The 24,196-nt window shown below is 43.4% G+C and overlaps 1 protein-coding gene across 1 annotated transcript in view; it reads right to left on the reverse strand.

Annotated features, from left to right (window-relative positions):
• The window catches only part of LOC126260358 (serine protease 48-like), a 176,966-nt gene that overhangs the window by 147,885 nt on the left and 4,885 nt on the right, over positions 1–24,196 (reverse strand). Inside the window, exon 2 of the mRNA XM_049957685.1 lies at positions 6,062–6,154. Within this exon, the coding sequence (XP_049813642.1) occupies positions 6,062–6,154 (93 nt within the window). The remainder of the gene's footprint in view (positions 1–6,061; positions 6,155–24,196) is intronic.

Here is a 24,196-nt window from a genome sequence, read left to right on the forward strand (position 1 = left end):
CATACCGTCAGACGTATTGGAGCTTATTGGAACGAACAAAAGTTACTCTTTTGCGACAAAACCAGTCGAACTGCAACATCATCTTTTGAGCGACGTTCAACCCTCTACATCAACTACAGTTCTGTCAGAGAATGAAACAGAAGAGTTATTCGATCTTCTGAGCGACGACGATGAATAGCTCACATACCGGTATGTATGTATTTTGTAACCTAATTTGAGTTCTTGCTTTCTTTTGTTACAAATATAGTTGTATATTTCTAGTATATTTGGCTACTGTGATTGAAACAACAATTTATGTGTTGCATCAATTATGATAACATGTTTAATTAAACGTTAGCGTATTTTATATGTATGTTTTTGCAAGCAATATAGCAATTACGTATGAGACAATTTTTATTAGTATTTTATTACTCCCCCCCCCCAAACACACACACACACACACACACACACACACACTGGCTTATTGCACGATTCACGGCACGAAATTTTCAGTACATCCCTAGTAAAATCAGTTTTAGCGACTTTCTAGCGACTTTTGATATTGAATCTAGCGACTCCGGTTTTTTAGAGTTGGCAACACTGTGCATAGCGTTGCGCAGTTGGAGGTGAGCCACCAGCAGTGGTGGATGTGGGGAGAGAGATGGTGGAGTTTTGAGAGCGGATGATCTGGACTTGTGTCCATCAGAGACAGTAAATTTGTAAGACTGGATGTCATGAACTGATATATATATATATATATATATATATATTATGACTTTTGAACACTATTAAGGTAAATACATTGTTTGTTCTTTATCAAAATCTTTCATTTGCTGACTACGCCTATCAGTAGTTAGTCCCTTCAGTAGTTAGAATCTTTTATTTAGCTGGCAGTAGTGGCGCTCGCTGTATTGCAGTAGTTCGAGTAAGGAAGATTTTTGTGAGGTAAGTGATTTGTGAAAGTTATAGGTTATTGTTAGTCAGGGCCATTCTTTTGTAGGGATTATTAAAAGTCAGATTGCGTTGCGCTAAAAATATTGTATGTCAGTTTAGTGTTGATCAGAATAAGTAAAGAGAGTAATGTCTGAGTACGTTCAGTTTTGCGCAGCTGTTTGAAAAGCAAATAATGTAAGAGGTTTATCAACACAGTAATTCATAATTTTTTCTAAGGGGACGTTTCACAGTAGCCTCAGCCGAAAGGGGGTAGTTGTGCGAGTGTAGTGGCAGTCTTGCTACGGTGTCTATGAATGTAACCAGCAGACGCTCCAACAGCTACATACTATATACATGTTGATGATGATGCTGAAATGTTTTTGCCTAGCGAGAAGATGGAAACACTGATGCAGGGAGATAACTGAGAGGATCTCTTTAGCGTTGTTGTCGTTGTTGTGGATGCCACACAAATAAACATTGCACAGAGATTGTGTCCGTTATTTATTAAGTTAAAAAACACCTCATTCAACGTATGAAGCAGTGGCCCTGCAGTCCAGGACTATCGAACGACAGCAAGATAAACATGCACACAGCAGTTGTGGATTTTGGATTCTCGTTATTTGTTGTAGCTATTATTACCCGCCAAGATAGCTGAGCGCGCTAAAGCGCCGGTTCCAGAACAGGGAGGAGCGCCGGCCCGCCTGGATGTGATTTGCAGGCTGCTTCCCACATCCCACCATATGAATACCGTGCAGGTTCCGAGCCCCATCTCAGAAACACGGTCCGCAAATATTTAGAAAACTTTCACCCACTTCCACACAAGTAACACTGCACGCAGCCGCTCGGGAAACACACATGCCGTATCGGAGAGTGACGGCGTAGCGATAGGACGGGCATTTGGCCACCCATTAAACTAATCACCAATAACGCCGATCGAGCCCCGATGCGGGACAAAGGCACAAGACAAAATAAACGGGACGCGCATTAATGGCAATTCAAATAAACAATTATATATCAGAACCAAACTGACATTCGTGTTTTACGATTTCGGGACTCAACGGAAAATCTTAATCTGGATGACCTGACGGGGATCCGAGGTGCCCTGCTCCAGAATGCGAATCCAGTGTCTTTCCACTCCCCCCTTCGCCGCAAAATCGGATGCTGTTGATGCTGTTGTCGCTCCTTCTCAGTCCGTCACTTCCCAAAAGTGGTGTGATCGGTTCCACGCAGTTAGGGGCTCGTATTGTAACACCCATTCTCGTTGTTGCGGAGTGCTAGTATAACTGGTCTGCCTCCGCATAGTAGTGGACGCATGTTAGCTGAGTACTGTAGCAACACTGAACATTTTCCCCAGAGTGTGCCAAGAAAGTGCTCAGCATCGGGGGGTACTGTCATTAGGCTCTTCACCACGGTCCCACCCCATTGAGTCTTGAGAACTACCCTATGACTCATTTCTGCAGGTCATAGTATTGTGGTTGCCTATCCAAAATTCCCAGGTGTTGTACCCAGCGCCGTTCAGACCACAACTGTCGTCTTGACAAAATTTTCACGGTTGAAGGTTCGTATAGTGCACTGTCATTGATAATGTCACATTTTTCTCAATCCTTTGCAAACAAACTGACATTCAAATGTTTCTTATTCCAGTCTTTGATTACAACATAAAGTCCTTCGACGATGACCGGTTTCAGTCAGATCTGTTCTACATTCAGCTTTTTTAATATTTTTTATTTTTATTTTTACGTAAGCTCCTATTTCGTCCTCAATCCGCGAGGAGTAACATTTGATCTGTGCCCTCGAAGTCCACCAAAGGGTGAGTAGTAAATGACGGAAAATATTCAAAGGACCGAAAGCTGTTATGCACAACAAGCCAAGAACCACTGCTATTTATAGCCTTCCTTCTGTTATTGTTTACAAAATAAAGGAAACAGTTGGCTATTTAACAAGACGCAGGAAAATCTCACGATCTGGACATGTTATTCTTCCACAGATGCATTACATGACCCACAAAAGGCCTGACTTTTATCAGTCAGCGCTGGAAGATAAGGGAAAATTCATCTAATCGTAGAGTACGAGCAATCGTGTAAGAACCTGCAAATCACATATCGCCGACAGTGAAGTGTGATCTGTGGAGTGTTTAAATTTAAATATTTGTTACAATTTGCTGTTAAATTTAAATATTTTACACAAAATTTGTAAATATATTCTCGTCCATAGTAGATTGGTTTTTTAGGCTGTGACTGTATGCTCAAAATAAACAAAAATACAGAATTTCTGTGCCTGTCACTTTTTTTACTATGTAACCATAATGCGTTTCGAAGTTTACTACTTAACCTTCAGATGGCACCTGCTGAAACTGCATTCATTTACGTTCAGTTTGCGAACAACAGGAGTTATCGTGAGTAGACGAAGATGTTTTCGCTCGTCCTGCAATTGTATCAGCATCGAAATGTTTATTCATATTTAGATTAAAACTCCCTTGTTGCTGCAAGTGTACACAAAAATCACCGGTTTTTACAGTTTTTTGAGAAAAAATGAAGCTATGTTGGCCTGTTTGAAGTTAGTTAAAAGTAATTTCAAGGGAGCGTGACAGAGTGGACTACACTCTTGACTACGAAGAAAATGGTGAACGGGAATTCAGTTTGCTTCAAACATGACGAACGTATAGCCACTCTATAAAATTTAAACTCGTTGGGGAAAATGTAGAATCCGGTCTTAATCACCGCGTAGATTATTACACAGCTCCTCCTTTCAATCATCTCACTAGCACTGAAATGGCAGATACTGAGGTATGTGATCGCGGATTAGAAAGTCAATAAAAAAGTTCAGTAATGGAAAGACTTCAGGACCTACTGTGATTATGCGAAAGAACTCTCTCCCCTTCTAGCAGCAGTTTGCGGTATGACGGTACAGCAGTGCAGAGGTCTGAAAAAAAAAAATCATTCGCTTTTTCCAGGAGCGTCGTCAGCAGACGGGCGCGATGACGTTAACACCTATCTCTCGTAGAAATATGAAACATGTTTTATGCTTACGCTTTACGAACTTTTTGGAGAACGAAGATTTCCTCTATAAAAATCAACATGTATTTCGCAAACAGAAATCCTGCGAATCTTAACTCGCTCTATTGACCCCTGAGACCTAGACCGCCGTTGCTGCCGTGTTCCTTGGCTTCTGGAAAGCTTTCTATGCAGTTCCCCGCTATTGCTTGGTGACACAAAATACAAGCTTACCGATTTGTAACTGAATTTATGACTTCCTTATAGGAACAACTTTACATGTCGTTCTTAACGGAGTCAAACTGACAGATGTTGAATAGCTTTGGGAGTACCTGAAGGGAGTGATATGGGGACCTGACCGTTTACAGTTGATATCAGGGCTCTAGAGGATAACGCCGGAATCGCCATGAGACTATTTGCGGGCGATGCTGTTGTTTGTGGGGAGGTTTCAGCCAAATGCAGAAAGTCCTACAGAGGGTTACTGGAGGGTCTAGAATTGACCCTGAACATTTTGCTCATAAGCAGTTGAAGAGTTCAAAAATGGCTCTGAGCACTATGCGAATTAACTTCTGAGGTCATCAGTCGCCTAGAACTTAGAACTAATTAAACCTAACTAACCTAAGGATATCACACACATCCATGCCCGAGGCGGGATTCGAACCTGCGACCGTTGCGGTCGCGCGGCTCCAGACTGTAGCACCTAGAACTGCTCGGCCACTCCGGCCGGCTCACTACCGTCTTACATCCTTATTTAAGTGTTCATGTTTGTATGATTGAGGTAGGTACATTTGTGTTCAAGTCACAGTTACATGTATGGTTATATTCGTACCACATCGTTCGTATGTGTTAGGTATGTTTCGATCTCATTGTTTTGGGTTCGTACATATATTTGTTGCAACCGTATCTTGTATCAGGAATATGAACAATCCGGAATCATACAGAGCCGGTACGAATTTGCTTACGCTCCCACATTTTGGTTACAGGCGTAAAGAAAAACGGGTCAAAAACCTGGCCCGCAGCCTTCAGATTATTGACATTCAGTCTCTCTTTATATTATTTATGCTGATAATATGTCCATTGAATTAATCAACAAAGAAAAATAGATATCTATATATACATACATTACAAAAAGAAATAGATGTTAATTTAAATTACGTACACAGTACGTTTGTCTTGAAGTATTAAGTCATCTTTGCTCAAAATGTCTGTCTGTGCTGTCACGTACACATATACATCACAATAAGAAATACATAGTCACTGAATTAATTTCTGTGTCCTTTGCACATTATGTCTGTTACAGATTTACATTGTAATCGGTGTTTATTAATTCGTCGTCAACCATAAATACCTTTCGAAATTGCATCGAAGTAAGAGTCGTCGACGCTGGTGTATTGTTGAGCTGTCGGCGAGTCGTTGTGTTTTGTTAATTACATCGATATTTGTGTTTTGATAATAATAACTTACGTTCTTTACTATTTGTTCATCGCGCAGACGTACTTAGTATTTAGATAATTTATGTTTCACACGTCTCATAGCAAAAACTTCTTTTCCCTTTCTCTAAATGTCCATTTATGTGACGTACTGCCACAACTACTGGCGTTAAAACAATGGAAAAATTAACAACCTTGAAGTACAGGGTGTTTACAGTTAATTAAAGTTTCGCTGTTTGAACCAGTGTAGACGGAAAACTATTTATGTCATGGGTACCTAACATCATAAGAATGGTGTTCAGACTTTGCGCTGCGGGACTCCCGTTGCCGTTAGGCCTCGCTACTGGAACAGCGATGAAGGGTTCAAACACATGCAGCAGTGTGCATTATAGTGACAGACATCCTACAGGCGTCTGCACAAGTGAGCAGGGCTTTACTTCACTCGTAAAGCTGTTTTGTCAAAACAACGGCAGTAGTGCTGCTGCTCTTCGCGAGTGTCGACGCGTTAAAGGAACACGGAGAGTTCTTCTTTTCGCACAGGGGTTGAAGAACTTGGTTCAGAAAATCGAATTAACTATCAATTTGTGAATCGCTCGTGGGAGTGGCTGACGGCCAATTGTGCCACAGATTGTTGAAGAAACTACCATTGCCATGCCTGAGAATACTGGACGCAATATGCGATCTTCAGACAGTGCAGGAGATGTGTTACGACAGTCAGTATCCCACCTGAGATGTTTTGGGCAGCAGTAGAGAAGCCCCTAGTGCGGCTCCAGGCTGTCGTGGACGCAGATGGTCGTCACTATGAGCAACGTTTGTAACCTGGAACGTAAACATTGTACGCGATTAACAAATGTTACCCTCTCCTGTGGAAATTAAAACGTGTTTCTTACAAAGACTTATTCGATATTTTATTTCTGCATGTCCTTACAAATGATACCTCAAAGTTTCATTGTCCTACGATCACTCCTTTTTCACGAGGGCTCTCTGAAGGAGTGAAACTGTAATTCCAATCACAGTGTGCCTACGAGTTACCTTCCGGAGCAGTCTAAAGCGGAATGACCACATAATAATAGTTGTGAGAAAGGCATGTGCCAGGGCAAAATTCATTGGAAGAACCTAAATAATTGAAATTAATGCAAGTTGGAAGTGGCTAAGAAAACTCTCGCTCGACCGATTCTTGAATACTACTCATCATTCTGGAACGTTTACCACATAGGTTTAATAGATGAGATAGATATGTCCCAACGAAGGCTGGCACGTTTTATCACTAGATCGCTTAGCAAGCTTGAGAACGCTATATAAATATCAGGATACTCCCACTGGCAGTCACTGCAAGAAAGACGTCCTGCATAACGGAGAGACTTTGCTAAAATTCCGAGAGTGCAAGTTTCAAGAAGAATCGAGAAACTTAATTGCTTCTTGCCATATGCGTCTCATGAAATGACTAAAATGAGAGAAGCTAGTTTGTGCGGAGGTTTACCACAGTGTCGTTCTTCCCATGCTTTATTCGTAAATGGAAGAGGGAATTGTGGGGCGAAGGAAATGGGGGGGGGGGGGGGGGGGGAACGGGAAGGTGGGGGTGTCCTCGGAAGTACTCTTCCTTATACGTTACAAGACATCTGTATTGATTATGAAGGTTTTAGGGTCGCCATATGAAAGGTATCTGTATAGATTATGAGGGGTATCTGTGGAAATCATGAACTGTGTGTCTTAAAATTGTAGGCAACTGGTTGGCAACTGGTTGGCTGATTTTTTTCAGCCTCTTCAACAATAAATGATTTTTTGTACCACACGGAGGCTAAGACTCTGGCATCCAGTTCGACTGAGCATTCTGTTCTCAGTCAGGCAATCAATTTATTTATAGGAAACGTACTCAATAAAATTGAAATTTTTCTTAACAAGCAAATAAACAGACCTGTTTGAATTGCATACGGGACAAACGCTGTAGAATGTTTCCTATGAAACGGAGATTGTCAAAGTCAATTTAAACTAGATTTAATATTTATTTTACGTAACCAAAATAGAGAAGCACTACATATTTACATAAAAATATAACGGTTGCTGGCGACTGCTTTAAATAACCAAGTGAGTGCAACAAATAATCAGATACGTTGCCTGATGGGCTTGCAAATCATCAGAGTCTCTTAAAATGAGAATCACTTAACGGTAAAGAAATCACACACGCACTTCAAATTCGTAATAACACCACACAGAAGATAGGAAAGGAAGTAGAAGAACTGCAACATGTATCACAAACACATATAGTCGGCAAAAAGGTTTCTTCCACCGGCCTGACGCAAAACACGGAAAACTCAAGCCGTGGAATTGAAGGAGAATTTCGATCCGAAATGCAGATCACATCGGGAATACCTGTAAAACAAAGGACACAAGTGAAGGCAATATAATTTAAGCCCCACAAGTATAGGATAATAAAGGAAAACCGACGAGCTGAAGGCTAGTTCGCTTTTAAAACACGTGGCCAAAGCCTCACAAAGTCAGATCAAGGAAAATCCAGGGGAGTAGCTAACCATATAAGTAAACTACCACGAAATAACTGCCAAGATGAAACAGATTCTGGGAACTGAAAGTTCTCCAAAACAACTTGAGATTGAGCAAACAAGTCACACACACTTACGGTCAGAAATTACGGAATACCGACGAAAGTAACGAAAAAGAAGAAGAAATAATGTTAGAAACAACAACACACATTCACACTGGGAAACATGAATTCTAATTCAGACTAAGCAGAGTTCGCACACCACGTCCCACGTTTCTAAGTTCTGGTTGAACAAAGTAACTACTAGTAAAATCAAACTATTACAAAAAACCTACCACTTTCCGTTCCTACGGAAATGTTCTGCATAATTATAAACATCTGAAGCTAGAAAACAAATGGATTAAGACTTCGACTAGCGCTTCGACTAGAGGGAGTGAAACCTCCATTCCATTCTCCAATCTTACACCGAAGTTGGCTAAACTGCCACATTAGCAGACAAGAAGTTTACGCGCCACCAGATATTATGAAAACTCGATATACACATTCATTCACTCACTCTGTCATTCTAAGACGCCAGGAACTGGAAAGGACAGTGGTACAACATAAATACGTTGTAATTAATTGTGGGGAAGGTACAGGAAGCGCAGATGCGTAATAAATCGACACAAAGATATAAAAGAGACATCGAACAAGCATGAATGCAGCGAATGTATGCAGTTGTGACCAAGTGGAGCATTCTCAATTGCCGGTTATTTCTCCTGGCATGTCTACTGAAGTATAAGATGCTAAAGGACTTGATAAATGACGCTAAATTTTATTCAGACATTATGAAGGGGCTAATACAGAGACCCTTCCACATTCTAAAGTGGCTTGCAGGATACAGGTGTCAATGTATGAGTGGCGTTTGAAAAGTCTGTGCAAAAATAAAAACTACTTAAGTGTTTAGGGTAAACATTTTTTATTTTTCAACATAGTCTCCTTTTAGACTTATACACTTCGTCCAACGCTGTTCTAATTTGTTGATCCCTTCCGAATAATAGGAATTGTCCAAGTGTGCAAAATAGCTATTAGTTGCTCCAATCACCTCCTCGTTCGAATAAAATCTTTGTCCCGCCAGCCATTTCTCCAAATTGTGGAACAAACAGTAGTCCGATGGAGCCAAGTCTGGAGAATAGGGAGGATGCGAAACGAGTTGGAATCCTATTTACATTAATTTTGCGACCACAACTACTGAGGTGTGTGCTGGTGCATTGTCGTGATGGAAAAGGACTTTTTTGCGGTCCAATCGCACGCGTTTTTCTTGCAGCTCTGTTTTCAAACAGTCCAATAACGATGAATGATATTCACCTGTAATAGTTTTACCCTTTTCCAGATAGTCGATGAGGACTTTCGACCTCGAAAAGACAGTCACCATAACCTTTTCGGCCGAAGGAATGGTCTTCGCCTTTTTTGGTGCAGATTCTCCCTTGATAACCCATTGTTTAAATTGTTGTTTGGTCTCAGGAGTATAGTAATGTATCCATGTTTCATCCATAGTGACGAAACGAACCTTAAAGTCATGCGGATTCTTCCTGAACAGCTGCAAACCATCCTTGCAACACTTCACATAGTTCCACTTTTGGTCAAGCGTGAGCAATCGCGGAACAAATCTTGCGGATACCTTTCTTATGTCCAAATGTTTATGCACAATATTATATACCCAATCATTCGAGATGCCCACAGCACTAGCAATTTCACGCAACTTAACTCTTCTGTCATCCATCACCATATCATGGATTTTATCAATTATTTCTGGAGTCATAACCTCCACAGGGCGTCCAGAACGTTCAGCATCACTTGTTCCCATATGACCACTTCGAAAATTTTCAAACCACTTACAAACTGTTCTAATCGAAGGTGCAGGGTCACTGTAATGTTTATCAAGCTTCTCTTTAGTCTCCTGAGGCGTTTTGTCTTTCATAAAGCAATGTTTAATCACCACATGAAATTCTTTTTCGTCGATTTTTTGACAATCACTTGACTTCCATGATTCACACGAATGCCAAACACAAATAAATAGACAAATATGGCAGAAATTTGGTGTGCATTCTTTCCAAAGATGCTACTAACTAAACATGACCTCGATACGCGCCGGTGGTGCCATCTCTCGGACTTCGCACGGACTTTTCAAACGCCCCTCGTATTTGTAGATGGTTTGACTCACAGGACGTTATTGGTATCTGTCTCTTATTTGTTATGATTTGTCATGTAATATCCGTTTAGCTACACTGTCCGATAAAAAGTATCCGGACGCCCCCACGTAAAGCGGAATTGAGCACTAGATGTCACGACAGGTGGATCCGAGAGTGTAGAAGGAGGCTATGTTGTCAGTAGGGAAGCGGTAACAGCAGGATGACTCAGTCAAGGGAGCTCCGTGTCTTCGAGCGTGGACTAGTCATTGGATGTCACATGAGTAACAAATCATCAGGGGTATTTCAACCCTTCGAAAGTTGCCTAAATCGACTGTTGGTGATATGATTGTGAAGTGAAAACGCAAAGGAACAGCCACAGCTAAACCTGGACCAGGGACCTCAAGCACTGACGCACAGGGACCATGAAACATTGCAGAGAGTCTTTGTGCAAAAAATCGCATTAAATCGGCGGAAGAAATCACTCGTAAGTTTCAAAGTTCTACCAGCAGTCCAGCTAGCAAAATGACAGTGGGTAGGGAGTTAAGAAGAAAGGGGTACAAATGGTCGAGCAGCTGTTCATAAGCCACGCGTTTCTGTAGTCAGGGGAAAGCGACTCTTGAGGTGGTGTGAAGAGAGATGCCACTGGACATTGGGTGACTAGAGACGAGTGATTTGGGGTGATGAATCACACTGTACCTTGTGGTGGGTTTGACAAAAACCTGGAGAACATTACCTGCTGTCATGTGAAGTGTCAGCAGTGAAGTAAGGAGAAGGTGGTGTTACAGTATGTGGATACTTTTTCTGGTCAGGATAAGGTTCACTCATTACGACTAAATGCGGAAGGCTAATAAGAACACATTTTACGGAATTGTGTACTGCCTACAGTAGAGGAACTGTCCAGAGATGATGATCGTTTGTATCAGCATGACAATGCACTCTGTCATAAATCAGTATCCGTGAGACAACGGTTTGTGGGCAATAACATTTCTAAAATGGAGTGGTCTCCCCAGAGACCCTGCCTGAACCCAATGAAACGCCGTTGGTTGAGCTTGAACGTCGACTTCGCTTCATATCCCAACGTTCAATATCAAGATCTTCTCTGTTTTCGGCTCTTGAGGAAGAATGGCCTGCCATTCCTCGAGAGACATTCTGACTGAAACTGCCCCCAGCAGAGTTCAGACCGCCAAAAAGGCGAGAAATAGATACACCCCAATTTAAACTAATAGGTGTACATCGATAGATACGGCAATACTGACTAAGCTGCCTTTCCGATCGATGGCACAATGTGAACTGAGGAACGTCTCTGGTTATGGAGTGGTTTTAAAGCAAACATGCTCAGCTCACGCTCTCGTTCTACGTTAATCAGTCTACATCGCCCCTGCAACAAATGTTACTACTGTTACAGAGAGTACTTGTACGCACTGTGCTTGGACTGTGATCTGGATTGCTATCCAAATCCGGCGGCGAGGCAACTGTTGCGCACCACGGACCGTAGATAACAGGGGTGAACGACGGCTGTGGGTATGTGCACGGACGAACATACGTGCAACTGCTGAGCAACTGACCAACCAGATGAACCGAGACGGCTACCAACAATGTCTCCTCAACGATTAGCGAACGTTGCTACATATGGACCACTGCAGCAGGCGCCTGGTTCATAAGCGGTGTGTGGCGGAGGGCACAATTCGCGCCAAAGTCATATTCCCCCCCTCTGTTCCACTCGCGGATCGCGCGAGGGAAAACCGACTGTCTGAACGCCTCAGTACGAGCTCGAATTTCCCTTATCTGTGAATGGTGATCATTGCGCGATTTGAAAGTTGGTGGTAATAATATATGCTCTACATCCTCGGTGAAGATCGGATTTCGGAATTTCGTGAGCAGCCCCTTCCGTTTAGCGCGTCCTCTTTCTGCAACAGTGTCCCACTTCAAACTTTTTATGAGATTTGTAACGCTCTCGCGATGGCTAAATTTACCAGTCACGAATCTTGCTGCTCTTCTTTGGACCTTTCCAATCTCTTGAATCAGACCCAACTGGCACGGATCCCATACAGACGAACAATACTCTAAGACTGGACGAACTAACGTATTGGAAGCTATTTCCTTTGTTGAAGGACTGCATCGCTTCAGGATTCTACCAATGAACCGCAATCTAGAGTTTGCCTTACCTGTTACTTGTGTAATCTGATTATTCCATTTGAGATCATTTCGAATAGTCACACCCAGATATTTGACGGATGTTACCGCTTCCAAAGACTGGACATTTATTTTGTACTCGTACATTAATGGGGATTTTCGCCTTGTTATACGCAGTAGGTTACACTTACTAATATTGAGAGATAACTGCCAGTCATTACTCCACGCACTAATTTTCTGCAAATCCTCATTGATTTGTTCACAACTTTCGTGTGATACTACTTTCCTGTAGACTACAGCATCATCGGCAAACAGTCTAATGCCGCTGTCAATACCATCAACCAGAGTGTTTACGTAAATCGTAAAAAGCAGCGGACCTATTACGCTGCCCTGGGGCACACCTGAAGCTACGCTTGTTTCTATTGAAGTCACCCCGTTCGAATGACATACTGCTCCCTGTCTATTAGGAAACTTTCTATCCAACCGCATATGTTATCGGATAGACCGTGAGCGCGCCCTTTTTGGAGCAAGCGACAGTGCGGAACTGAGTCGACCGCCTTTCGAAAGTCGGGAAATATGGCATCAACCTGGGAGCCAGTATCTAGATCCTGTTGCGTATCATGCACAAAGAGGGCCAGCTGTGTCTCGCATGACCGCTGTTTCCTAAAACGGTGCTGGTTTCTGCAGATGAACTTCTCTACCATGCTGACTGCTGTTTCGTCGGTGATGAAGAGCGGAATTGGCACGTCCGTACCGAAACTGGACGTCCACTGAGTGACGACAGGTGGCCTTTCCACATGAATCACGTTTTATGCTCCATTGGACGGATGACATTGGCGTCTGAAGCAAACAATCGTTTTACGGGTCCAAGATGGAGAAGAGAGCACAATGGTCTGGAGAAAGCTTTTGTAGGTTTAGCTGGGTGATCTCGTCATTCTGCAAGACACAATAGATCAATGCAAGTATGCATTTATCCTTGTGGACCATGTCCACCCCAAACGCAGTTTGTTTTTCCTCGGCACGATGGCATCTACCAGCAGGACAGTGCCACGCGTCACACGGCTCACAGCGTACGTGCGTGGTTTGTAGATCACCACCGTAACTTCCAGGGTTTAAACCCAGTCGAGAATCTGTGGGACCATCTCTACATCTATATCCATACTCCGCAAGCCACCTGACGGTATGTGGCGGAGGGTACCTTGAGTACCTCTATCGGTTCTCCCATCTATTCCAGTCTCGTATTGTTCGTGGAAAGAAAGATTGTCGGTATGCCCCTGCGTGGGCTTTAATCTCTCTGATTTCATCCTCATGGTCTCTTCGCGAGATATACGTAAGAGGGAGTAATATACTGCTTGACTCCTCGGTGAAGGTATGTTCTCAAAACTCCAACAAAAGCCCGTACCGAGCTACTGGCCGTCTCTCTTGCAGATTATTCCACTGGAGTTTATCTATCATCCCCGTAACGCTTTCGCGATTACTAAATGATCCTGTAATGAAGCGCACTGCTCTCCGTTGGATCTTCTCTCTCTCTTCTATCAACCCTATCTGGTACGGATCCCAGACCGGTGAGCAGTATTCAAGCAGTGGGCGAACAAGTGTACTGTAACCTACTTCCTTTGTTTTCAGACTGCATTTCCTTAGGATTCTTCCAATGAATCTGTCTGTCATCTGCTTTACCGACTCTTAATTTTATATGGTCATTCCATTTTAAATCACTCCTAATGCCTACTCCCAGATAATTTATGGAATTAACTGCTTCCAGTTGCTGACCTACTATATTGTAGCTAAATGATAAAGGATCTTTCTTTCTCTGTATTCGCAGCACATTACACTTGTCTACATTGAGATTCAATTGCCATTCCCTGCACCATGCGTCAATTCGTAGCAGATGCTCCTGCATTTCAGTACAATTTTCCATTGTTACAACCTCTCGATATACTACAGCATCATCCGCAAAAAGCCTCAGTGAACTTCCACAAGGTCATTTATATGTATTGTGAATAGCAACGGTCCTACGACACTCCCCTGTGGCACGCCTGAAATCACTCTTATTTCGGAAGACTTCTCTCCATTGAGAACGACATGCTGCGTTCTGTTATCTACGAACTCTTTATCACACAATTGGTCTGATAGTCCATATACTCTTACTTTGTTCATTAAACGACTGTGGGGAACTGTATCAAACGCCCAGAATATCTCTAGCGGGCTGTTCCCGCCTTGTATTCTCAGCCGGTAGATCCAGCGCAGCTGACCGTGCCACTGGAGTCGGCAAGGCTCCACAGCCCTGTCGGTGCCTTCCAGAACCTCGCTGACTGTCTTCTTGCACGTCTCGCGATACAAAATGTAGTTATTCGAGCTTGTGATAGGTGGGCACATTAATGTGACTGGGCATTGTATAAGCACTCGTACCATGAAAAAGGGTTTCGTTCAGGAGAGCATTGTGCTTGTCTGACTGTGAAAGAAACGAGTGGTTTGCTACTGTGAACTCTTTCGTACAGTTCTCATATCGATCCATGCAGAAGAAGACATGGCACACTGCACGAAGAGACGATAGCGTGGCAGTATGAAGGTCTCAGTCCGAAGGAGTCGGATAGTGGTAACAAATACAGAAGAACGGAAGAAGCAACATAGTTGAAACGCCCTGCTAATCCCGCAGGACAGGACACACAGTATACATTGTGGAAAGGGGCCAAAATAAGGGGCTATCAGTTACACTCGGACATACAACTTTATTATTTGATCAAACACTACAAGAGTCCAAAGATTTTTTTAAACACACAGCTTTTTGTATTTGGGACTTAATTACCAGCTGAAAGCCACTTTAATTTATAAACCACTGGAGGCCAATAACTTAAAACGCAAGCATAATCAGAAATTTAAAAGGGAAACCTTATCTTAAAAATTCTTTAGTTAGGCTGAAGTAAACAATCGGCTAAAGGCTAAAGGCCGAACACTTAAAACGCCAAAAATTTATTTTTAAAATGCCAAAGGGCTTACGTGAAACAGTACTTTAAACTAGGCTGAAGGCCTTAAGAGTAAAACAACTCTAATCTAAAACACAAGACCGGCTAGAAGCCATAAAAGTACCAACAACAAGAGCAAATAAAAAAAAATAAAGCAGTACACACAAGGGCGCCCAGATGTTCGAGGGTCGGCCTGTAATTCAAACACTAACGCTCGCTTAGGTGAGTCAGGCAGTCGTGCCAACCATTCACGATCCGTCGACAACCCAAGCGACCGACAGTCAGCGGACCCACCGACCAGATAACTTCACCCGACGAGGGCACAATAGGGAGTTGAACGGAACAACGTAGAAGATATTGGCGCCCACAAACAATCATACACAGAGCTGACAAACTACACACCGTGCTGGACAGCAACAACAGGATGAGGAAACCACACTGCCTGAAATTAACGTCAACGGCCAGGGCAGGTAACCGGAACGTTAACGGCCACAAGGCAGAAGATTCCACTGGTGCACTTCAATTCAAATAACCAAATACAGTGAAACTCCACCGGAGGGTGGCTAGAATTGCCGAACTTGAAAACCACGTTGTTGCTCGCGGGAGCATCCCAACAGCCGACAACGAACTCCAAACGATACAATGTGAACAGTCTTGACTTGCAGGTACGTGAAATCAAAACTCAACTTCCGTGTCCAGGGTCGGTGAGCCACGGACCTCGTAGCAATAGGAACAGCGCCACACTCTCCCACACCGCGTAGAGACCGCCAGCGGGCCCCGGCCAAACTACGCCCCGCCAAGAATTCCTCGCTTCTCCACGTCAACCGACCGACTGCTCAGAGCCAGTACGCCGACAACATTTAAAATAACTTGTCAGTCAAAATCACACAAACTACACACAGTTTCACGAACACTTGCGCGAAGAACTAGACAATGCTAACGGCAGTGCCTGTACAATAACAGGGACGAATCACGAGTCGGCACACACAGCCAGCCCATAACCGATCGCCGGCAAGACGACCGACCGACGACCAACCAAAGTCGTCCCCACTCCAATCATGTTTGTCGGCAACCGTCCGGTGAGTCATGGCGGTCCGGACCTCACTGCTGTCGCGCTCCGACAGAACGTGTGCCGCGTGCCAACTCAAACACTACCAGTCCGAACTGACAACACACACGACGACCGGGAAGAAATAGCAGACCAGCAAAGATAATACGGCGGGGCTTATATCGATAAGCGCTGCTGCTACCGCTCACGGGCAGGCAAGGCAGCAACTCAGTGACGCCGGTAATTGAAAATTAACATAACGAGGCGACAGTACGGTAAAAACAGGGTGTTAAATAAGAGATGGCACGAACACGAGCAACACACGGCTCAAGAGTGTCATAAGTGAATAATAGTCGAAGCATTGCGCTTTTTTCATTGTTCACTGAGGTGTGTAACGTAACTGACAAATATGTTGCAGTTGGTACTCGGTCTGTACATTAACAGTTGGTGCCAAGAATTTAAGTGATTCGTGGTAATTACGAGAGCTATTCGGAAAGTAAGGTCCGATAGGTCGCGAAATGGAAGCGACAGTGAAAATCCGATTTCGGACAGTGTCTTTAGAACGCCTGTCGATCGCGTCACATCGCTCATTTCATTTCTGAGCATGCAGTGAGTATGTATGTAAAGATCTCTAGAACAACAGCATCGTCCGCCAAGTGTGGGTGCCCACTGCGAGGCTTCGCCTGTCGTGCAGCAACGTCCTTTACTGTCTGATCCTTTACTTATTCGTGACAATTGCCGGCCACACATTGCAGGGGAAATGAGGACGCCCCAGCACCGTTTTTAATGGGAAGTGTTTGAAGTCCCACCATCCACCACGGACTTGCCTCCCTCTGAACTTCATCTCTGCTCACATGAGCCGTTGGCTATGAAGACAACGTTTTGGCACACACAACGAAGTGCAGTCCAGGGTAGAGACGTGGCGGAAAGCACAGGCGGCTGCCTTCATTGACGAGGTTGTTGGAAAGTTGGTACAACGCAACGGCAATTTAAGGGGAGGTTTACTATCTTTGGCCCGAAAAAAGCATGTTTTTGAGAATTTTTTTCTCTGGAAGCGTTATAGATATCAATGTCAAATTTGTTCAAAACGTTTATTGACATTTCCTCTACAAATGGTATTTTTTCGGCCGCAAATGTCGAAGAGCAAAGGCGGAAGTGCCGACGGAACGAAACAAAATTTCAATGTAGACCACGCGTGGTATGTCAAAGGTCAGCCAGCTCGTCTGAAATCAAAACTAAGTTGACGTTAGCGAAGTATATAAGATTCTTTAGGAGTTGGACCTCGCTTAAGCTATTTGGATCATAGGAAACAAAATGGTGGCCATTTGAAACAAAATAGGGGTTTTTCATCGATTTTTCGACTTCGTCGGCCAAGTACAAATATTTATAGTTGATGGATCGGAATAAAGGTGCTACAACTCCTAGACAATTTAGTTAGCTTCGTCGGAAACAAAGAATCATGCCAATCGGTTCAGTAGATTTGAAGTTACCATACCGCGCGATAAAGAAAAAGTCATTTCGAGAAAAACGTGTTTGAAGTTTTGACTACATATAAATGCAACATTACGCAACTTACGTTCAGTCTGCTATTCCGGGTCCATAAACTACTCCCTCCTCTTCCTCATAGAGGGCGTTCTGCTCGATCTGGGCCATCCTGGTCTGCTCCAGAGGCGCTCGTACGGCCGGCGACAAGCGGTTTTCGGCCGCTTGAATCCGGTGGTCATCCGAATGCTTGGCGAAATGCGTCGAATAGAGTCCCAGGATGACGTCCATCGTTGTCATGGTCTTCAAAATTGCTGAATTGCCTTCGTTGAAGCTGCTCACTACCAGGAAAGTCGCAGTCTCCACTGTCTTCGCACCAGAATGCAAATGCTTGGGGGCTAACTTCCAAACACACGCATTCAAACTTTCATCTGAATTTTGTGTTTTTCCTCCCAAGCACCGGTGCCCGCATCTCGTGGTCGTGCGGTAGCGTTCTCGCTTCCCACGCCCGGGTTCCCGGGTTCGATTCCCGGCGGGGTCAGGGATTTTCTCTGCCTCGTGATGGCTGGGTGTTGTGTGCTGTCCTTAGGTTAGTTAGGTATAAGTAGTTCTAAGTTCTAGGGGACTGATGACCATAGCTGTTAAGTCCCATAGTGCTCAGAGCCATTTGAACCATTTGAACCAACCCAAGCACCGGTACAATAACTTGTCCTCCGAAAGGGCCTCGTAGATTGGATGAATCACTTTTTGAACTTCTTTAGAGAACAGCTGGTAGTGTTGATGTTCGTCCAGATGTCCGGTAGCCTCTGCATTGCGCCACTTTCACCAACTAGTTTCCCCAGCCGGACAATTTTGGTGCTGTGTGTGGTCATCCGTCGAACACTTGTGGAAATACGTTGCCCAAATTGCCTTCTTCATCAGTTCCACCGAATTGGAATGCCGTCGGATTTCCAAGCCGTAGTAAGTCGTAAGCTCCTTGATCACTTGATCACTTGATTCTTGGGAAAGCACATAGAATAATTTTTCGTGGCTACAAAGTCGAAATTCCCGAAAAAAAAACTGGTGCGTGAAAAAGGCCGATTTCAGCCAGGTGCATTTTTTTGTTCAACCGCGAATAACAAACATTTCCTTTCCTTATTCGGAGAAAACCGTTTCAGGGGTGGATTATAAACACTTTTATGGATCCAAAAATGCAATTTAAAAAAATTCGATTTTTTGAACCAAGTCGGAGCGGTGACTATGTAAAGAACTAGCTGGAAGATGTAGCAAACTGCTGCAGACAAAACATTTTTTGTATTCATTGTGGTTTCCATCTCACGACCGATCGGACCTAACTTTCTGTAGCCCTCATAGTAAATCCAAAATTTGATTAGAATTATGGGCTTCTTATTTAACATAATCATCTTCCCACGAATATCACGTCAGAAATTTAGAGTGAGGTCTTCATAATGAGAACGACGCACTCAGCCAGGGTTCACTGCCATGATACTTGTAAAACAGAGCACATTATTGGCATACTCCAGAAACAACTCTTCGGTGTAAAGGACACGTGAAGGTAAATTTTCTTTAAGGAATATAGAAAGTTGTGTCTTTACTAGAAACAGAAAGCTTCCATCTGCGTCCTGAGGTAGAAAACTCTAACGCGCCGTGCAAAAGTGCGATATCGTTATAGTGGTTACCGCTGGATTCATTTTTAAAAAACGAAAGACATTCAAAGAAGCTCAGAGTTTGGTCATTAGTGCACACCCCTAGTTCATAGCCCATCGGAATAAGAGGCGAAATGTACCGCGACTGTAAGTGGGAAGCATATATGACGCGGAATTTCAACCCAAACTCCACTAACCTGCGTTCTCGAAGATAACCTCTCTGTACGCAGATCGATCGTGAATGGACTGCCAGTAACGTGTCGGTGAAGTGGCCGAGGACATTGGAGTGTCAATCACTGTGTATAGGAACTTTCCGAATGGAGCCGTTTTTTGTTCGCAGGTGAGCCATGAAATACATTTACTTTAACACATGGACCGCGGACTATACCCACATTTACTTGCAAAGAATCTTAATATTAAGATGACCAACAATTAATTTAAGCGGGATTCAACATTTGGGGATGTATGTGCTTGCACGTCGTGAATCTTTCACTTTACAGCGGAGTATACGCAGTTTTGAAACTTCCTGACAGATTCAAGCTATCTGTCGAACCGGAACCCTGCCTTTCGCGGACACGGTCTTACATACTTAATTATCCAGGCACGACCCGCCCTCATAGCTCTACTAACGTCACCTTCATGCCTTCCACTCACCCCAAACCGCCTCTTCTATGTATCATGCACGAAGAGAGATCATTAAGTAATGCAACACCAATTTTCTGAAAGGAAGTAAGATTTCTTCAGCATTTCAGTACACCGTATTATTCCCCATGCTTTTGGCTGCAAATACCTTGTTTACAACATAATATCCGTTCAGTATAACAACCTTGCGCCACCTTACTGATAGGCTCAGTATGCCCCCATGCCACCACTCTTCTGGTCGAGGTCGAAGCCAACGTTCTGCTGGATAAATAACCTCCTCATTGTCCACGTAGTGCTTCCCGCGGAGTCATCCACAATTGGGCAAAACAAATGGAAGCCGGCATGTGCGAGATCCGAGCTGCGGGATGGACAAGGAAGAAAAGTCCATTTAAGTTTCATGACGTCCTCTCGGGTGCGCAGACGTGTGCGAGGCCTGCCATGGTCAGAAGATAGTTTGTATTTTTGTGGCAACGAACACGATAAAGTCATTTCTTCAGTTTCCTGGGGATAGACCAACGCACTTCAGAGTTGATCGTTACACCATGAGTAACTCCTTAACCACTTCACAGTCACAGAAGACGGTAGCTATGATTTTACCGGCAGTGGGTGCGGCTTTCTACTTTTTCTTCGGAGGAGAGATGGGGTGGCGCCACTCCATGGATTGCCGTTTTGTTTCTGGTTCTACAGGATGTGCCCATATTTCATCACCTGTGACGATTTTAGACAAAAATTGTCACTATCAGCCTCTTAACGTGCAAGCAATTCCGTGCAGATAGCCCTTCGTTGCTCCTTATGGTCAGACGGCGAGGCTCGTGCACAAACCTTTGAGTACCACAACTGCTGTACGAGTGTGTAGAACTATCAACAGAGACGTCCAGTTGAGTAGTGGGGTATTTGACTGTGAATGGTCGATCACCTCGAATGAGAGTGTCCGTACGTACACAACTGTGTGAGGCCAACCGGCACGCGAGAGGTCGGACAAGTTTACATGAACTTGTAGCGTTGAAGACAGCCGCCTAGCCCAAAGGTTCACCATGCTTCTGTTCACCACCACGTCTCCGTAGACATTCTGCAATGCTGTGATTTTTCGCCAAAAGAAACTCACTGACAGCTTTCAGCTTGGAACACACCTCCGTTACAGATGCCATTTCGAAGGTTTCGTATAGCGCAGATACTTATCGGAGCTTCATAAAATAGTGGGGGCTAATGTGGGAATATTCCAGTAATGCCCTACAACAAAAACCGCATTTTTTCAACCGAAAGTGGTCGATAAAAAGAATGTGTTGCATTACTTACGGAACGCCTCTCATATAAGTCGCTGCTGTTGGTACTATCCATATAATACACTTTTTACCTGCACTTCTTGTCTCCTGGCACGCAATCCCTACTAACGGAAGTTCATGAAAAGTGAAGGGTCTAACGTAAAAACGTAAATAACATTGTGTGACCACTGAAAGGGCCTTAAATTAAAGTATACTGATTCAAAGAAAGCACCCACATAACTGTGAAGCTTCCGATCTATGTACTGAAAATTATTTGTTTTCGCCTTCTGCTCCCAGGCAGTGCACGGTTTGGCCATAAAATCGTACTTAAAAAAGTATCTACGTTACTTAAATCTGAAGCAAGTCCACCTCCGTCTCTTGTGACTTCGACGTCGACAGGACGTTAAAATCTAATCTTCCTTCCTCCCTTCAAATACACCTGATGATAGACAGAAATTTAATCCTTCCTGTATATTTCAATTGTCATGCAATAGTTATGGTTAGATTTGAACCAAAATGTTCAAATTCAAAATAAACTTTGTTTTCCTACTTTAGCGGTTCATTAAAATATCAATTAAAATTGTAATCGATTAATTTCAGACAAGGAGATCCGATTAGCAAACGAAAGACTTCTCATTTGCTGTATTTGCTCGTTCAATTAATGGTGACGTAAACAACTATAATTTACTGAGGGTGATGTAAATTTCTGTTAAGAACAAATTTATCTACGTTGTTTTGATGATTTTTTTCTAAAATTAGTACGAGGAAAATCTTGTCTTTTCAGCCGATCATATATGCCTCACTAGTATTCTTCTTCACAGTGAAACATAATATAGAAAATCTCAAATGAATAATAGATGGAAGACGGAGAATGCAATGCATGTGTCCTTAATTAATATTAACATCGATATTGATGATGTCGCCAACAGTTAACACGAAATCGTTTCCTTCGCATTTTTTCTGTATACTTTGCTCATCGATCGGAATTCATCGAAAAGGCGCAGCTTATCATTTGTATCTTGAAAGAGTAAAAATGTATTAGAAATGTTTTACTGAATTCGCAGTCATCCAGTTTCACATTACTTTTGGCAGTCATTTTAAGTTATTATCAGGCAATTTACGACATATTTCAGTCAATTTTTTGTCTCTGCAGTACCAAGTTGGGCATATTTGTAGTAAGTGCAGGTTTATACAGAGACAGCGCATCTTAGAGTTTTATTGGAGAAAAAACGGCAACTAAACTATATTTTAATGACCACAAAATCCTTGCAGTGACGCTAGAACCATTTCCATGTGTCCACTACATTAGTTAAAACTACATTTACTCCTCAGGCCGGATATTACGTGCATATGTACCGTAACTTTGAACCCCTGGATCTCGGTATAAAATAATGATATCGATAAAAGTATCGTATTTCCCATAGAATATCATCTTAAGAACATATGGAAAGCCGGCCGGTGTGGCCGGGCGGTTCTAGGCGCTTCAGTCTGGAACCGCGTGACCACTACGGTCGCAGGTTCGAATCCTGCCTCGGGCATGGATGTGTGTGACGTCCTTAGGTTAGTAAGGTTTAAGTAGTTCTAAGTTGTGGGGGCCTGATGACCAAAGATGTTAAGTCCCATAGTACTCAGAGCCATTTGAACCATTTTGAACATATGGAAAAAATCTCAACGGTCTGCCCTGCACAGAAATTATTGAAGTTGCCATCCCCGCAACTAGTAGTTTTGGTACTCAAAAATAATGTTTTTTCGGGGTTACCTCAATGGTACCATCCTTGACCAAATGGTGCTTTTATACACCGCCTAAGGTCCACCATAGACCACACCTAAAGCAAAAGAACCAACGTATTTGCTTGATTTGCGTTGGCCGGAGAAAGTGTGCAATGTTTAAATTTTGGTCCAGTATTAATGGATAACCGCAGTGTGGCTGTTCTTCCGATAGGTATACAAATGGTCGCTACGTCAAGAGCTATCCAAAACACTTGAACCCTTATCTCTGTGGTCAATGGAATCCAAAATAATACGCTCTGAAAAATCGCACTTTCGCGCGGCTTTTTGGAATATATTTGGTATCGTCGAGCACTCTCGTGGCCGGACTGATATCTACATGATTAGCGGAAACACGCTGTTCTTTTAAAAAAAAAATGGCTCTGAGCACTATGGGACTTAACATATGAGGTCATCAGTCCCCTAGAACTTAGAACTACTTAAACCTAACTAACTTAAGGACATCACACACATCCATGACCCAGGCAGGATTCGAACCTGCGACCGTAGCAGTCACGCGGTTCCAGACTGAAGTGCCTAGAATCGCACGGCCACACCGGCCGGCTCAAAAAAATAAAGAAGGAAAGAAAGAAGACAAAGAAAGGAAGATGCCGATTGCAATTTCCTACATTTTCGGCTGTCTCATCGGGTAAAGCATTCTTGTTATGTCGGGTTCCTGTTATTGCTCAATTTAAAGCCAGGAGAATAGCCATGCTGGTATCTGAGTCCACCTGCGGGGCGTTGCTTAACACCATGCAGGGCCCCCAGGCGAGCGAGTAACAAGCTGGAGGCGATAACGGGCGAGCGCGTCAACCGAACCACCGACAGGGACTAGGACTTCCTGGTACGGGAACGCTAACCGACACAGCTCTTGTTAACATTGCAGCGGCTTTAGATCACAAAAGCTTCGGCAACTCAAGTGAGGAACGCTCACTGCTGAGTATTGAAAAACCCTGTTTTTAACACCAACAGGCTCCGTGAGTTACATTCTCCGTGAGTTCGAATCGGTGACTGAAGCATTCTACGCTTCCCTCATGTCATTAGAATGCGAAGCCACTTTAATCACTGTGAAGGTCAGTACCCTCTCCTTACATAAAAAATAAAACGACTTAGGTGCCGAAGGACAAAAACAGAAAATCTTTTTAACTGAAATAAATGTAACAGGTTTCTACAGTGCTTTTAGCTTCATGTCTTTAGTCGTGGCCAATCTGTACAACAGGACTGTATCAGTTCTTTGTGAACTCTGTGAT

This window comes from Schistocerca nitens, chromosome 5, assembly GCF_023898315.1.
Source record: "Schistocerca nitens isolate TAMUIC-IGC-003100 chromosome 5, iqSchNite1.1, whole genome shotgun sequence".
In the NCBI taxonomy this organism is placed as follows: domain Eukaryota; kingdom Metazoa; phylum Arthropoda; class Insecta; order Orthoptera; family Acrididae; genus Schistocerca; species Schistocerca nitens.